General features: G+C 37.8%; 1 protein-coding gene across 2 annotated transcripts; it reads right to left on the bottom strand.

Moving 5' to 3' along the window:
* Positions 1-11077: 11077 nt before the first annotated feature.
* On the bottom strand, positions 11078-15731 carry LOC120083150 (Leucine-rich repeat protein kinase family protein). Of its 2 annotated transcripts, XM_039038750.2 has the most exons (8): positions 15396-15731; positions 13750-15161; positions 13485-13618; positions 12589-12829; positions 12296-12495; positions 12196-12221; positions 12007-12118; positions 11078-11535 (listed from the first exon to the last, which is right to left on the bottom strand). In XM_039038750.2, the coding sequence occupies exons 2-8, from the start codon at positions 15110-15112 to the stop codon at positions 11308-11310; spliced, it is 2304 nt and encodes a 767-aa protein (XP_038894678.1). In that variant the 5' UTR covers positions 15113-15161; positions 15396-15731; the 3' UTR covers positions 11078-11307. The 2 variants fall into 2 exon arrangements, 1 of the variants encoding a protein (XP_038894678.1); XR_005483373.2 differs by lacking the exon at positions 12196-12221.
* Between the last annotated feature and the right edge of the window lie 589 nt (positions 15732-16320).

Here is a 16320-nt window from a genome sequence, read left to right as displayed (position 1 = left end):
CGCATGAATTGGAAGCAGTCTTAAGCGCATGTCAGCCAACATGCACCCAACAATTGCTGGAAGCTCCAATGGTCAGGACAACGAGTTCCTTGACCTAAGCAGTTGAGATCAATTTTCTGCATGGAAGACTCCTTGCGGTGGTTTCACTCCAATTTCTCCAGGGACATCTTCTACTCTATCTTTACTTTACTTTCCTAGTTAACTTTATTTTATTTTTTTTAATATTGTCATTTTGCATTTACGGCTGCTTTCTTAGATGAATATGCGTTAGCTCTTCGTAGGTGCATTAATAATTTCACTCGGTGCGATGGTTCGGAAGAAGAATATTCTCCATCATTCAACGCATGGCTATTTCCCCGCATGAATCCTAAGTATTGACGAAATTGATATTCTGCTCATAGGTCCTTTCTTGTTATCTTTTATGCGTTATCCCTCTGAAATTCTTCTTTGCCCGCTTGCTTTCTTGTGCGTTGATAAACCTGCATCCATGATACTTATAATTATAACTCACTACATCCTCTAACTAAAAGTTGCATAGCTCACCCCCACTTTAGTGGCCCCTTCAAAATTTGACAGTCTAAGTTTTATTATGTGTAAACCTCTGCTCAAACATTTGTTACCGCATTCCTGTTGAGTTTGTCTTTAGCTTTGCTGCGAGAGTGCTACCAATCTCTAAGTTTGGGGGTGGCAGCGGTCCCGAGGAAATGCGTTCACTACATTGCGGTTCTTCAATGCAAAAAAAAAAAAAAAATGGGAATAAAAACTCCACTACCGGCACAATGGGGAAACCCATGCTGATAAGAGTTAAGTTGTGAAAGGCACTTACCCATAGTTGGATGTCCACATGATACCCGTGGGAGCAAGCCAAAACGAAAGTAGGACGCTAAGATCAACGCATAAGCTAAACTCCTCTCTCTGGCGCAAGCCAAATTAAGCCAAGACAAGAGCTGAGTTGAATATGGCATGCAACCGAAGTTGGCTGTCCACATGACACACGTGGGGGCAAGCCAAAATGAAGAGCGTAACCAAGGTCAACGTCGCATTCTAATAAAAATCGCAAAGCTTTGAATTGTTTCAACGAACACATTCTTAAAAGCTAAATGCAAAGTTGCAGGGAATGAGTAGAAAGTTTTTTAGCAAAGGCTTTCCGGATTTAAACTTAGAAAATCTCTCTTTGAAGAAGTAGCCAAAGTTGTGGAGAGCGTTGCTGCCAAGGTTAGAGGTATGGGTGAATTATATTGTGAAAAGATGGTCATCGCAAAGGAAAGTTAGAGGATAAATTTTGAATTTCCCAAGTATAAGGCATGCTTGAGGACAAGCATGATTCTAAGTCTGAGGGTGTGATAACTGGCAGAAATGCCAGTTATTATAAGCTTTTTATTTAGAATTATGAGAGCCAACAAGTAGAAAATGCGGTGATAATACTTAGAATTTGTGAAAATTCGAGTTTTATGTCGATCAGCACCTAAATCCTCCCTAACCCTAATATTATGTGTTATTTCGTGTCAAAGTGTCTATTTTTGTAGCTATCGTAGGAATCAAACGCATGGGCTGGAAGTAGGCAATCGCAAAATCAAACACATGCGCTGAAGCCAGGCGACCGCAAAGATAGTCGCATTCGGTGAAGCCGAGCTATCGCATAGACAAACACATGTGGTGATCGCATACATTCATCACAGGGATGTTGTAGGTATCCATCGCATAGATGTTGAAGCTATCGATCGAATACGTTCATCACTTGGAGATTGCGGCCACAGAGTGATAACCATAATAGAAGAACGATCGCAAGATGAGTGAAATGCGTTGATACTTCAGTTGAATTAAGCTCGAACGCATACTTTGGGAGTATCAACAAGATAAGATGATGTGACATTACCCATACCGCGACAAAGGCAGCAATAAAACAGAATGCAATCATGATTGCTGTCGGCGTTTAAACTCTATAAATAGCCTCTTGAACCTTCATTTCAAGGCATCCGAGCTTCTGCCTTAAGGTAGATTCTTGCGGTCACAGATGCGAGCATGAGCGAGATTTTCTTTGAGGATTCTTCACCTCCACAACCCATTCCGAGTGATGACCGGAGCTTTCGTCGGATATAGAGCTCGAGAGAGACGTCTCCACCATTCATCCATGGCACCACCAGCAGCCTTGGCGCATAGCCTTACATTTCCCTTCTGATCTCCGTATTGTATTACATCTTGGGCTTAAGATACTTACATTTTGTAATCAATGCATCTATAAATTCCTTCAATGTCATCTTCTTTATCTTTATCATTGTTTATTTATCAAAGGCGATCGCATACTCAAACGTGTAGCCTAGAGATAGAACGCATGTAGTAACCCACCGAGAGGTGTGCGTTGTGCGAGTATAGTGAGTTAATCTTCTTTGCTTAATGAGAGGCTGTAGCAATACTTGTCGATGGGCTATTGCAATGCGTGTCTATAAGTTAATTAGCCGCATCTAACTGCCTGAGAAGGTAAGAGGTGGAACGCACTAAAGCAAAGTATGCATTGTTCCTAGAGATAGGCACGGTCTTATGCTCGACACAACCATGCACTATAGAGATATAGTCATACAGCTGACCACCGAGAGGTGTGCGATGCATTAGTGTGACGATCTAGGATTACTCAAGCGATTTAAGATAATAAACATTAATATGCGTTAACTAAGCAGTATCCCTAGAGATAGGAATAATCTTATGTTAACCATGTATTATGTGATCATCTTGTCTTATGTATGCATCACTCACCCTTTGGACATACTTGAGAGAGTAGTGTAAAGATAGAATCTAGGCTTGAGAGAGTTCGGATTAGAATCACATAAGCAAGAAGTAGAAACTTAGACATAAGTTCTATTGCTATTTACACATCGCATGTGCCCTAGAAATAGGATATGATGGTATGCGATCACCTTGTTTATGTATGCATCAATCATCGCATAGGCAAGAGTAGAGACTTAGAAATAAGTTCTATCGACATTTTCGCATATGCATCGCATGTGTATATTTGTGTACAGCATGATCGCATAACTTGTGCTGGCTGGGATTACCCTTGCGGTCAAGCTTAATGATTCGGTGAAGTCATCCCCTCCACCATTTTATCTATTTTTCCATGCATCTTATCATGCGTTAACAGTTGTCGCGTCTCTACCAACTCTCATGGTCATACTTCCATTACTTAATCTGTTTAGTTAGGAGTAGGAGTAGCGCATAGTCCTTTAACTTCATTATTCTTTTATTCATTGTCTCGGACACATTACTTCGCAACATTTAGTTACAAGTCCCTGAGTTCGACCTTGGATCACCCCGGGAAACTTGTGTTCTTGATATACTTGGCGAGAAAGCAAGAAAACTTGTGGCAGGAATGCATGGTCATTGCATACACTCTTAAATGCATCTTGCATATTTCTTAGTCCAATGCATGACCATCGATGCATAGAGATCAACGCACATCATAAGACGCACGCATATTTACTCTCCATTTTCCGCACATCAAGTATCCAAACAAGGCAAATGGCACGTAAGAAGATGGCATCCAAGGCTTCCTCTACAAATGGTTCGTAGATGGGACCTACACCTGCAGTCGCTCAAGAGAAGTCACGCAGGAGTAAGAGAAGAGCTCTCTCATTATCCACAAAATCTTGAGGAAAATGATGGAATCCCCATAAAGCGGGGTGGTCATCAAGGAAAACCCCTTGTTTGACAAATCTACTTCTACCTCCAGTAAGCCAAAAAGAGATTCACCGCCAGATGTGACTTCTGTCATGATGGCAGACGTAACGGCGGAAGCGGCCATGGCAGAAATAAAAAGGAAGATTAAATTTCTGATGAAAGCCTCGAGGAGTGAGACCATGAGATCGCTGCCCTGAGAGAACAAATGCAATCTCGAGAGGCTGCTGAATCAACCCAAGTACCCACAGTCAAAACAACTAACAAGGGGAAGACCGTGTTGCAAGAAAACCAACTACAACAATCAGCCTCGGTGGCCTCTCTGTTGGTCCAACAACTGCAAGACATGATCATGACCTCCATAAGAGTTCAATATGGAGGGCCAGCTCAAATTTCCTTCATGTATTCCAAGCCATACACCCAGAGGATCGACAATCTGAGAATGACTGCTGGGTATCAACCCCCAAAGCTCCAACAATTCGACGGAAAGGGAAACCCAAAGCAACATATCACCCACTTCGTAGAAACATGTAAAAATATGGGAACAAGGGGAGATCTACCAGTCAAGCAGTTCGTCAGAACCCTCAAAGGAAACACTTTTGACTGGTACACAGACTTAGAGCCTGAGGTGATTGACAGTTGGGAGCAACTTGAAAGAGAATTCTTGAATCGCTTCTACAGCACTAGACGCACCGTCGACATGATGGAGCTGAAAATGCCAAACAATAGAAAGGAGAGCCGGTCATCGACTATATCAACCGATGGAGAGCTCTAAGTCTAGACTGCAAAGATCGACTCAACGAATTATCCACTGTAGAAATGTGCACGCAGTGTATGCACTGAGAGCTCCTCTATATCCTGCAGGGAATAAAGCCCCGTACTTTTAAAGAATTGGCGATTCGTGCCCACGATATGGAGCTAAGTATCGCCAATAAGGGAACGAGGGACTTCCTGAGCCACGAACCAAAGAAATACAAGAAGAAGGTGAAGGGCACTGAGAAAATTGTGAAAGGTGCCACAAAGGAATCAATGTCGTTAATACGACCGCGTTAAAGTTCTCCTCGAAAGGGAAAGAAAAAAAGATAGAAAAGAAAGAAGAAGGAGGCGAAAGATGTCGCCTAACCCTGAAGAAGCGATAGGAAAAGTTCTACCCATTCCCCAACTCCGACGTTGTAGATATGCTTGAGCAACTACTAAAGAACCACCTTATCCAGCTATCAGAATGTAAACGACCGGAATAGGCCGGCATAGTGGATGATCCCAACTACTGCAATTATCACAGGGTCATTAGCCACCCAGTCGAAAAATGTTTTGTACTAAAGGAATTGATCCTCAAATTGGCCAGTGAGAGGAAAATAAAGCCAGATCTAGACGAGGTGGTTCAAATGAATCATGCTGCGGTGACGGTAACTCCAAGCGTGGCGGCACCAATCATATATTATAAAGAAAGGGAGAGCTCGGTCCAGTTTGGGACCTTCAAACCTGTGGTAGTGCGGTTTTAGCAGGAGGTCCATCCTACAGATCCTCAAAACGGAGGAGAGTGCGTTGACGATGACAATAATAAAGGCTGGATCCTTGTGGCGCACCGTAAGAAGGAAAGACTGAACTCTACCTCAAAAAGAGTTACGCTTTCATAGAAGCTACAAGAGAGGGAGAAAGACACAAAAAAGGAAGGGTGGAAAGAAGGCTTGGAGGCCCAAGGCTGTTGACGAGAGAGACGAGGATGTTCCTCGTCCCAGACGACAGATGACGTTAGCAGATTTCCTCCCGAAGAACTTCTACAATTGGGGTTCAGAGGAGATGCCAGAGGTTGTTGCATGTCATGCTGTCAGTACCATGGAAGAAGAAGATACCATTCCAAGCCCATTAAAGCCGACAGGAGAACCAAAGGGTTCGTCACCATTCAACATAAAAGACCTGCTCTCACTTTCGCGAGAAGTAAGACGACCCTCATTGAGGCACTATTAGAATCCAATGCTTCTGGTGCATCGACCTCCGCAACACCTTATGCCTTATGTTGCACATCCATAGGCTTCTCAGACGAAGATCTGCTACTGGGATCAAAATTACATAATAGATCTTTACACGTCTCTGAATACATTCAAGAGTAGAGAGTGGGTCAAATCCTCATGGAACAGTTGTGCTGGTTGACCCACAAGGTGGACGTTGTCGATTTCGAGCTGGTTGTCGTCGTCGACTTCGAACTTGAGGTTGCTCGAGTTCTTCTTGATGTTGCTCTGGTACCTCTGCAGGCACTTCATAATATAAATATTCATTATGCTCTCCACGACCCCGACCATGTCCATGCCCGTATGAAGACGAAAGACCAGCCTCTGAGTCATAATGTCATGAACCAAATGCTTGCATCATCATCATCGGACTAACATCATTCGCAACCTCACGGAGTCTACTGTTGTTCGATCTCTATGAATCATAAAACAATTAGACAATATTTAAAATAAATTTAAATTAAAAAAAATAGATAATATTCATTCATTTACCAGATAACTCACAGCTACTCCCGAACGAGTGACGTAGCACTTTGTGATATTATTATACTAATGAATATATTCTGGAGTGACATCTGTGTCAAACTGTTCAATAGAAACCCCACTGCAATAAACCTTGCACGATAGTGCCATCGCACTACCAAATGTGCAACTTTTTCGGACCAATCTCCAGTCCTTATGTCAATATCATGCAGTACGGGTTCAATATTACAAGGAAATGAGATATCCTATTGAAAACCGAATTGTCTCATCACCCTGTCAGAAAGATGCCACTCACCAATGTGAAAACATATGAGAGGACTCATCGTCCGTCATATGTTTTAACCATTCGTACAAAAATTAGGCAAAGTATGCACAATAATTTTGTACGGCTCCCAAATAACCTGAAACACAAAATATTATATTAGAGAATATTAAAGACAAATACAATAAAAATGTGAATAAAATAATCAATTAGGTTTAGTGTAATGTACCTGTTCAGGTTGAAGCAGATCAAACATGTATCTATACTGGTTGACTACATGTGTGGCTGTCCTAGTCACACAAAATTTGTCTCTCCACCTAAATTTTTAAATTGATAATTTAGAATTTAAATTAACTAGATCAATGAGATAAAAATTAAATTGAATTAAAACAACATATCGAGAACCGTAGGCTCGTCCAACTAACTGAGCGTCATTAACATGATGTAGCTGTGGAGCCATTGTTGGAAATTGCTCTCAAGCCCATAGTTGTAAAAGTATGAGAGGCTCAGCTATCTCTCGAACCTCAGGTCTTGTTGCTTTGCATAGTTGTCTATATAACCATGCCAAGCATGCTCCACCCCACGAATATCGCCCCGCATCATGGAGGTTAGCTAACAGTGGCAGGAACATCAAGTGAAAAAAATGACTTGATTTATCTGAAAACAGACTTCCACCCATCATTTGTAGTATATATGCTCGCGCATATCTTATGACGGTTTCCTCGTCTGCATCATCTGTGAGCTCACGAAATTGTGTTCCTAACCATATTAAACTTAACCTCGATCCTTTAATCTTGTCGGTAGGTGAGGTTGCATCGAGGTATAATTGACAAACTTCTAACCAGTCATCGTACATCACTCCGGTGACCGACTCACCGTCAACAGGAAACCCCAACAACACTTCTATGTCTTGTAGAGTGATAATGCACTCTCCAACAGACATATGGAATGTTTGCATCTCGGGCCTCCATCTCTCAACCAAGGCTATGATCAAATGATTGAGGAGAGTAACATTCAACATACGTTGACAATTTGTAGAGTGATAGTGTACACATCTATGTCTTGTAAAGTGATAGTGTATTGTTCATGTAACAAGTGGCAAGCATTCGACATTCCATGCTCGCATTTTATGGCCGTTTGCTCACATTTTGACATGAACTACGAAGATTTTATTGAGGACTACTACAAATTGTCAACGTATGCTGAATGTTACTCTCCTCAATTTCAACCTGTACCGCATGAAGATTACTGGATCACGCACCCTAATATGCCCGTCTTACATCCTGATCCATCGTTGTTGAGAAGACCTGGTAGACCGAAAAGTTCACGTTATCACAACGAGATGGATTGGACAGAACCAGCCACTCGACAACGATGTGGATTTTGTAACCAGTTAGGACATAATCGAAGGAAGTGTCCTTCGTTACTAAGACGGGCTCCAGATAGTTAGGGATTGAATAATAAATAATTTTTTTTATTATATATTCATTTTATTGTATATTCAATTTTTTTATTATAATTTATTGTATATTCAATTTTTTTATAATAATCTACTGTATATTCAATTTTTTTTTTGTAATCAATAAAGTTTTACATTATAATAATCTAATATATTCAATTTATAGTATAATAATCTAATATATTCAATTTATTCAATTTATTGTCTAATGATTATTCAATTATAGTATAATAATCTAATATATTCAATTTGTTGTCTAATGATTATTCAATTATAGTATAATAATCTAATATATTCAATTATAGTCTAATGATTATTTAATTATAGTATGATTATTAGCTCTTTTTTCTCTTTTTTTATATATATTTCTATGGAAAGTTCAAATAAAGTGAAGACTCTCGCTCTCTCCTAAGATCTCACTCTCTTAGTCTCGCTCTCTCCTAAGATCTCGTTCTCTCAGTCTCACTCTCTCCTAAGATCTTGCTCTCTCATCTCGCTCTCTCCTAAGATCTTGCTCTCTAGTCTCACTCTCTCCTAAGATCTTGCTCTCTCTCGCTCTCTCCTAAGATCTCGCTCTCTCCTAATATCTCGCTCTCGCTCTCTCCTAAGATCTCACTCTCTCTTAATATCTCGCTCTCTGTTATTGTTGTTATTTTTCCATTAATGATTACTAGCTTTCATTTCTTTTGGAACAATCACAAACACTTTTTTTATTATGGATCTACTACCAGAAACTCAATGCGTAATCTTAGCATTCAATGTGTATTCCTGAATAATCTCATTTTTCAATTATTCAACCATTTCATTTTACCAAGTTCAATGTTAGTCAGATTAGTCAATATAAACTAAATCTCGCTCTCTCCAACATTCTCGCTTTGAATCTCGCTCTCTCCTAAAATCTCGCTTCAACATCTCGCTCTCTCCTACTATCTCGCTTTGAATCTCGCTCTCTCCTTAATCTGCTTCAGCCCACTTATCTCCTTAATCGCTTTGAAGTTTCGACATGTGTGTAACCTTCAACAACCTAATATACAAAATTTTGTTCGTAGACAAAGCTAATTCGGAATTGTCTTTCATTCCAAGGCATAACTTGTATCCATGCGCTTCATATTCGCCTGGAGTTCGCTCCCAGAAATATAGCCATCCCCACCCCCTCACGTCAATCCCACAAGCCTCCGTCTAATTCGAAATGATAACAAAATGCATAGGTTGTTAGAAGCAGCTCGAGTACACAGATACATATAGTATACCATCTCATTACTTTATTTCCTCTATGAGGGAAAAAGAAAAGTAATAAACCTGCAATCTCGAGGGTGGATGTGTGTCGAAACTTCAACCTTCGACAACCTAAGCGAGATTCGCGAGATTTCCCTTGTCGAGGGTTGAAGTTTCGGCCTATGTATTGTTTCCAAGTTTTTCTTTGTTCGTCGAGTTCTCAACGTTCGACCTCCACATTAGTCGAGTTCTCAACGTTCGACCTCTAGCCTCGAACTCCCAAAACAACAATATTTCTCTAATAAGTTTTGAAAACAACAATATTAATATTAAAGGTCCTAATAACATTCATAATAATATAATATAAATAATAGACATATTTACTTGTTTGAAAATTATAATATGTTTATTTATTAATTTAAATTTAGTTTTCAAATATTTGGTTTTATATTTTTTTCGAAAATATCCATCAAAATCTATAATATAATACTGATTTTATTAAATTATATATTGTACTATCTATAGATTTTTTTTTTTTTTTTATAGTTTAACGTGGGTGGAGAGATTCAAACCTTATGGTATGATCAATTTGACAATTCTCTATAGTATGTTATTATATATATTGTATTCTATCTAATATATTCATATGATAATACACTATATTATACCATATGGAAGTTTTTTAGTACAATGTTGTAGTTAATATAGGACACATGAACATATCGATACTATGCTAAGGTTTCAAAAATAGAAAAATTAAGGAAATTATTTACACAAAATAGTAAAATTTTAATCTTCTTTAATAAAAACGGGTAGAAGTCTATCACTCATAGACACTGATGATGCTAATATTTTTTTTTATATTTCTATAAATAGTTTAATATTTTGTCTATTTGTGAAATATATATACATATATTAACGGTGTATTATGTGTGAAAAGCTCAAAAAATAGCAGTAAATGAAAATGAAAGGAGAATCACCCATGAAAATCACCCTAATAAACAATAATTCTATTTTAACAAACTCATTCTACTTAAAAATAAAAAATAAAAAAAATCTAATTTGACGTGATGTGGATATAATTACATTAGCAATGATTAAGTATCGACACCTAGTCTCTCATACTCTCAGTCCTCATCTTTACACACAAAGAAAAATGTTATAAAAAATGTCATGTAACACATTTCTATTGGTTAGTGGAGTTTTCCATAAAATTGGTACAACAATTCTTTTTCTAATTGAGCAATGCTTAGATGCAACTTCATACTCCCCTCCCATTTACATACAAAGTAAATAATAATAATAATAAAATTATTTTAAAATATAAAAAATGTCACGTGACGCATTTTGATTTGACAGAAGTTGACGAATAATTAGATATAGCCTATGCTAATCTCATGCCCTTCCTTCCATTTACACACGAATAAAATCCGTGTAATGAAAAAGATGATACGCATAATGAGGTGGCACTTTTTGAATGATATGAATTCATTTATTATTTTAATATTAATTTTGTTTTATTTGTTTTTTTTTTCCGTTTCCCTTTTCGTCTCTTCCTCTTCCCTCCTCCTTGAGTCCTTTCTCTTTTCAATTTACCACTGTAGCCCCCATTGAAACTCCAGAATCATAGATTGATCAACCATTCTATCATGTCCAATGGAGAACGTGTAATAATCCTGCCGTCGACGTTAAAGTGTGAAAGTGCGGAATATTTTCCATCCCCATCGAGGGTGGTTGATGCTGATGCTGCCAGGCCATGTTGCGGTGGCGGTTGACTTTGTCGTCCGGCTGAGAATCTCCTCCGTCGTCCATCAAAATTGGAGTAGAGACAGGAATATAGGAGGAGGATGGACTGACAAATCAAAGAAATTTCCTTATTATGAAGGTAATGAAGACTGAAGTTTTGGTTGGACTTAAAAGACTCTGTTTCATGAAACAAGGCAACACAGAGACATAAACTGGAGTTGAATTTCCACGAAATTTCAAAAAAAGGGGCTCTTATACTTGGAGGGAATTTACAGTTTAACATCAATATGTCCAAAATATCAATTTGCATCTATTCTTATTGAACTTCTAAGAAACAAGAAACTGAAAAAAAAGGGCCTTTAGACAAAGTCCTTCAACGATGTGCCAATTCAGAGAATCTCTTGCTTTCAGAAGAAATTCTGATTTCATGAAGCAACTTCAGGAAGAAATGAAAAGGGAAAAATTCATTGTTGTGATGCAGAACTGTATCTTTGATCACCATCCCTGGCATCTTGGACTTGATTTGCATATTGTAGGTTCCAAAGAACATCCTCCATAGACGGGCGACTCATTTCAGGGGAAATACACTTGTTCATTAAGGAAATAATGGTCGATAGTGACTCTTGCGAGCAAGTAGCTAAAATCGTTGGATCAATGAGTCGCCTCCGCCCGTCCTGGCTGTTTAAACTCATCTGTAATTAGGGAAAACCATTTAGGACATATTGAATTCAATAGTTAAAAGAAATGGATGAGCTTGACAACTTTGTTTGCTTTTGTTGTTACTTAAGCATCATGCACTACCATGATCGATTAGTTTTGATTCTCCTGTAGGTTAAATTATAAAAAATACCCCTTAACTTTACCATTTGTTTTTTTAAAAAATACCACTTTAAAATTACAATACTACCCTTCGATCTTTTATAAAGATTTCAAAACTATCTTCGGTGTAGAAATCCATTATGGATTGCCACCTGTTCTAGTTCCAACTCTCAATTTCGATCTGAAATTTTAAAGGATTTCTAATTCAAAAGTAGTTTTGAAACGTTCATGAAAGGTCAAAGGTAATATTACAATTTTTGAAAGAAAGGGAAAAGTTTCAGATCATTTAGCCACCTACTATGTGTAATGCAAATAAAGCAATAATCAGAAACTTGGTAGCCTACCATTTCCTTCATTATAGAGGGTCCTTTTCTGGCAGAAACAGAAGGTGCCACAAGTGCCTCTAGTAATATAAACCCAAAGCTATACACATCATCCTTCAAGTTCATCATTTGCCTGAGAAAGGATAAACCAAGTGAGAAACAGTTAATTTTCATGGGAAAAACCAAGTGAGAAACAGTTAATTTTCTTACCAAGCTTGAGGACCTTCTGCTTTTGCCTACACAAACAGAAAACATGAGTAATCAGCATTTACCAATGGTCCAATAACTGTAATAATCAAGTCCTACCTACCACAGATTTTGCTGGTTCTTCTGAGATAATGGACAATCCATAATCACTCAACTTTGCCACATTGTACTCATCAATCAATATATTGTTGATCTTCAGTCGGTTGTCAAAGAAACCGGGAATAACTCCAGTATGCAGGAAGTGCACGGCCTTGGCAACACTGATTAGAATTGCTAATCTTTCAGACCAGTTCAAAACCTTCTCTACAAGTTCAATAATTTGTAAGACAAAAGAGAAACATTTCTCTCGAGTACGGAAAGGTTAAGAATCTCAGTCTGAAAAGGTTTCTAAATTACCAGAGAGATGTGTACGGAAACTCCCATTTGGAACGTATTCGGATACAAGGAAGACCTTGATGTCATGATAATCTTGTCCATCTCCATCAATGCAGTGTCCCAAAAGGCAGACCAAATTTGGGTGCCTGAGCTTTCCAAGCATATCTAACCTAAGCTTAAGATTTCTAATTGAAAATTTCTTTGATATAAGCAAGGACCTTATGGCAACTTGAGTCCCATTCTCCAGCCTCCCTTTGTAAAGCTACAAAACGTATTAAGAAGGCTGAATTACATGGTGGGAAAAGATTCAAAATAACAAAGGATGGTTTCAAATTAATATAATTATGGTTTTTAATCATTATTAATTAGCTTCATTTCCTGTCGGGTGAAATTCATCTTTTTAAATTCAATGTTTTCTTTAGACTTCTCTGACCAAAGCCCTTCTGCAATTATATTCTTAAGTCTTTTTTAACTTGACTGGAGCCCTTTTGTGTAGCCTGCTGCAGCCCCTTTTTTCTTTTTTTTTTCTTTTAACAGGCCTGTGTAATCTTTCATTTCCAAATGAAATTGTGGTTAAAATAAAATCACTTTTTAACTTTCAAATAGAACAAATTTTCTATTTGAACATTGACAGCATATACTGATATATAAATTCTTGCATAGAGCTAGTTTCACCTCTCAATGTATGGCTTTGCTTTTGAATATTATATTCAAAGGCCCATTTTATTTTCACTTCCTCAGCTTATCGATCAAATTTTCATTGAGAAAAATGAAAGAAAACACGAGAATATGAAAAAGGAGAAACCCACAAAAAGGGAAGTCAACTACAAGCCATTTGCAGAAAGTTGAACTTGATCCATATTCATTAAAGTTAAACCATCATGAAACAAAACTAAACATAAAGGTTAGTTTGTTACCTTCCCATATGAACCATCACCAATAATGGTTGAGTCATGAAAATTGCTTGTAGCTTCTTTTATCTCCTCCAATGAGAAAGCCCTACACAATGGAAGGCCTTGAATTCCTAACTTTGCAGCTTGAGAAACAAACCCTGCAAAAAGGAAACTTTGAAATGGTAAAGCTCAAAATCTTTTAGTCATGGAAATCTACTAATTTCCCAAACCTCCATTATCCTTAGTAGACAAAACAAATAACTACAAATGAAATTTTTGCTGAACTTACTTGCACTTGTTAGAAGTTCTGATGAGAACCCTGCTGCTGAACTATCTTGAACTGATTTCTGCAATAAATGTTGTTCTGATATTCCTCTAGGCCAACATCTTCTACATAAAACAACCCCAATTGAAAGTAGAAGCACTGACAACAAGATACCAAGAAGTAATCCCATTACAACTCCTGCATTTTTGGCTCTAGCCTGCTCCTGGTGTTGATGCTGTTGCATATGATCTGTATCACAATATGATTCTGTATGCTGTTTCCCTACATTAGCAGATAAGCAATTCCCATCTGCCTTGAGAGTTCTTTTATCAGATTCAATGCCCAAGCAGGAAGGCAATGCTCCTGTAAGCATATTGTTAGATATGTCAACAAACTCAAGCATGTTGCCACATCTCAGATGGATCGGTAACGATCCGGATAACTTATTCGCAGAAATATTCAAGTGGCTGATGTTGGGCAAGGAGAAGATGCTAACAGGAGGGATGCCAGTCAATGCATTGAATGATAAGTCAAGCTGTTGGAGCTCACTAAGTTGGCCATATTGTTGTGGAATCTCGCCCGAAAACGAGTTTTTTCCAAGTGAAACCATGATCAATGCTTTTGGTAGCGGAGGCAGTGGTGAATCTATTTTGTTCCAGCTTAAGTCCAGCACAGTTAGGCCATGTAAAGGACTTAGATCTGGTAATTCACCAGAAATGTCATTGCCAGACATGACAAGCTCAGTAAGGGTACTTATGCTGAGGATTGAAGATGGAAATGAATTCTTGATCTTGTTGTTTTTCAAGCTCAGCACTGTCAAACTAGACAATGAATCAAACCAGTCAGGCACAGTATCGTTGAAGAAGTTGTCATCTAGTTTGAGAGTTTGAAGATTCACCATGGAGGAAATCTTTGGTGGGATTGAACCAAAAAGATAATTTGAGCTCAAATCTAGATACTCAAGTGAAGATAATCTATGGATTTTGTCAGGAAGTGGACCCCAGATGCCCAAAGACACAAGACTAAGAACTCTCAAGCTGTTAAGTCTAGTCAAAGTGGTGATGAAAGAATCAAGAGAGAAACCCTCTGATAAAGTTTGATTTGGTATTGCAAAACCAATGAATTCATCAACTTTGCCTTTGGTATCACCAGCAATTCTAAGCTCAGTAACCACACTGTCTTGGCAAGTGACATTAACAAGAGGAAGAAAAGACAGTGTGCAAAAATCTACTCTATGATCAGTCCATGACTCCAATTGCTTTGGGTACTCCAAGTGCTTCCTTAGCTGGAGAAGTACTTGGGCTTGAGAGGCTTGCAATTGGTAAGCTTCAGCAAATAAGAAAGTCCAAGCAAAGCTGAGAAGGAACAACAAAACATACTTTCCCATGAAAGATTCTTCACACAATGATCTTCCCTGCTTCTTCTTCAAGCAGCCTCTGTTTCATAAACATCAAAATGGTGAACCCAATGTTTTTTTATTAAACAGAAGAAGAAGAAGAAGAAGAAAGTTAAAGCACTTTTTCAAAGTTTCACACTGAAAAGCAAAGCTCTTCCCTCCAAGCTACAACAACCAATAAATGAAACAGAAACAAAGTGTATAAACAAATCATCAAAGAAGATTGAAAATGGGAAAAGGGTTTCTTCAAGGAAAGAAAAGAAGCAGAACCCACCAAGTAAAATGTTAGAAAAACAGGAGAGGACGATCAAATTGAGTCATTATTGAAGCAAAACCCAGCCAAGAATGAGAGTATAAGCTCACTGTTCCTCTTCTCAGAACTTTCATTCGAAAAGAAAATCACAGAGGCAGTGAGGGATGATGATGAGAAAGTGGGGTACCCCTGAAATGGACACATTTAGTTTGAGCACATGCTTCTTTCTCTCTCTTGAAAACAAATGGAAAATGGGGTATGGCAATTTGAAGGAATGGGTATCGTGTTGGGTTGGAAAGTCTCAGTCTTTCTGAGCTGGGAGGCTTTGTTTGTGCAAAAGGGAGTGGCATTGGCTGTGAATGGATTCCAACAAGCCACCATTATTATACTTTACAAGTTTAGGATCTAATCTTGCTTTCTTCTTCATATTTTAGTTTGAAAATTTTGAAGCTTGTGTATGATTGTTGGTGTTTCTAATCCATAAAGTCAAATTTGTTCAATTAAAAAAGTGCTTTTAAGTTCTATATTCTGATTCCTTTCCTTCTCTTGTTATTGTTTTTTCTTTTTTCTAAAAAAGAGAGGTTATTGAGAAGAGGATGAGGGATGAAATTACTATAGGACATTCAAGTTTATTTTTTTTCTTGGAAATGAGACCGAAGTTCTATATTAGTTAGGAAATGGGAAGATTATGGTGTACATAAAAGTGAATAGTATAAAATATTTCAGGTGAAACTAAAAACAAAGCAAATATGCTTATAGTTTTGACTCCATTTGATCATCAATTAAATTTTGAAAAATAATCTTATAAAACAATACTATCACTAATGAGCTTCTTTGTTTTATTATTTATTTTTTATTATTTTCAAATTCAAAGAGATAATTGTAAAGTTGATCTAAATTTTGGATCCAAAATAAAATATGTTTCACTTTTTAAAATTTGAGTTTT

The sequence above is a fragment of the Benincasa hispida genome, chromosome 8, assembly GCF_027475165.1.
Source record: "Benincasa hispida cultivar pf3 chromosome 8, pf3_genome.v1.1, whole genome shotgun sequence".
NCBI lineage: Eukaryota > Viridiplantae > Streptophyta > Magnoliopsida > Cucurbitales > Cucurbitaceae > Benincasa > Benincasa hispida.
The sequence above is the reverse complement of the archived record's forward strand: the minus strand, read 5'-3'. Positions and strand labels throughout refer to the sequence as shown.

Excerpts from the sequence above, each read along its gene's own strand:
- LOC120083150 (XM_039038750.2), bottom strand. The coding sequence starts at position 15,112 with ATGGGAAAGTATGTTTTGTTGTTCCTTCTCAGCTTTGCTTGGACTTTC. Across the intron at positions 13,619-13,749 it reads AGAACTTCTAACAAGTGCAA|GGTTTGTTTCTCAAGCTGCA; the intron begins GTAAGTTCAGCA and ends TCCTTTTTGCAG. Across the intron at positions 12,830-13,484 it reads GTGATGGTTCATATGGGAAG|CTTTACAAAGGGAGGCTGGA; the intron begins GTAACAAACTAA and ends TACGTTTTGTAG.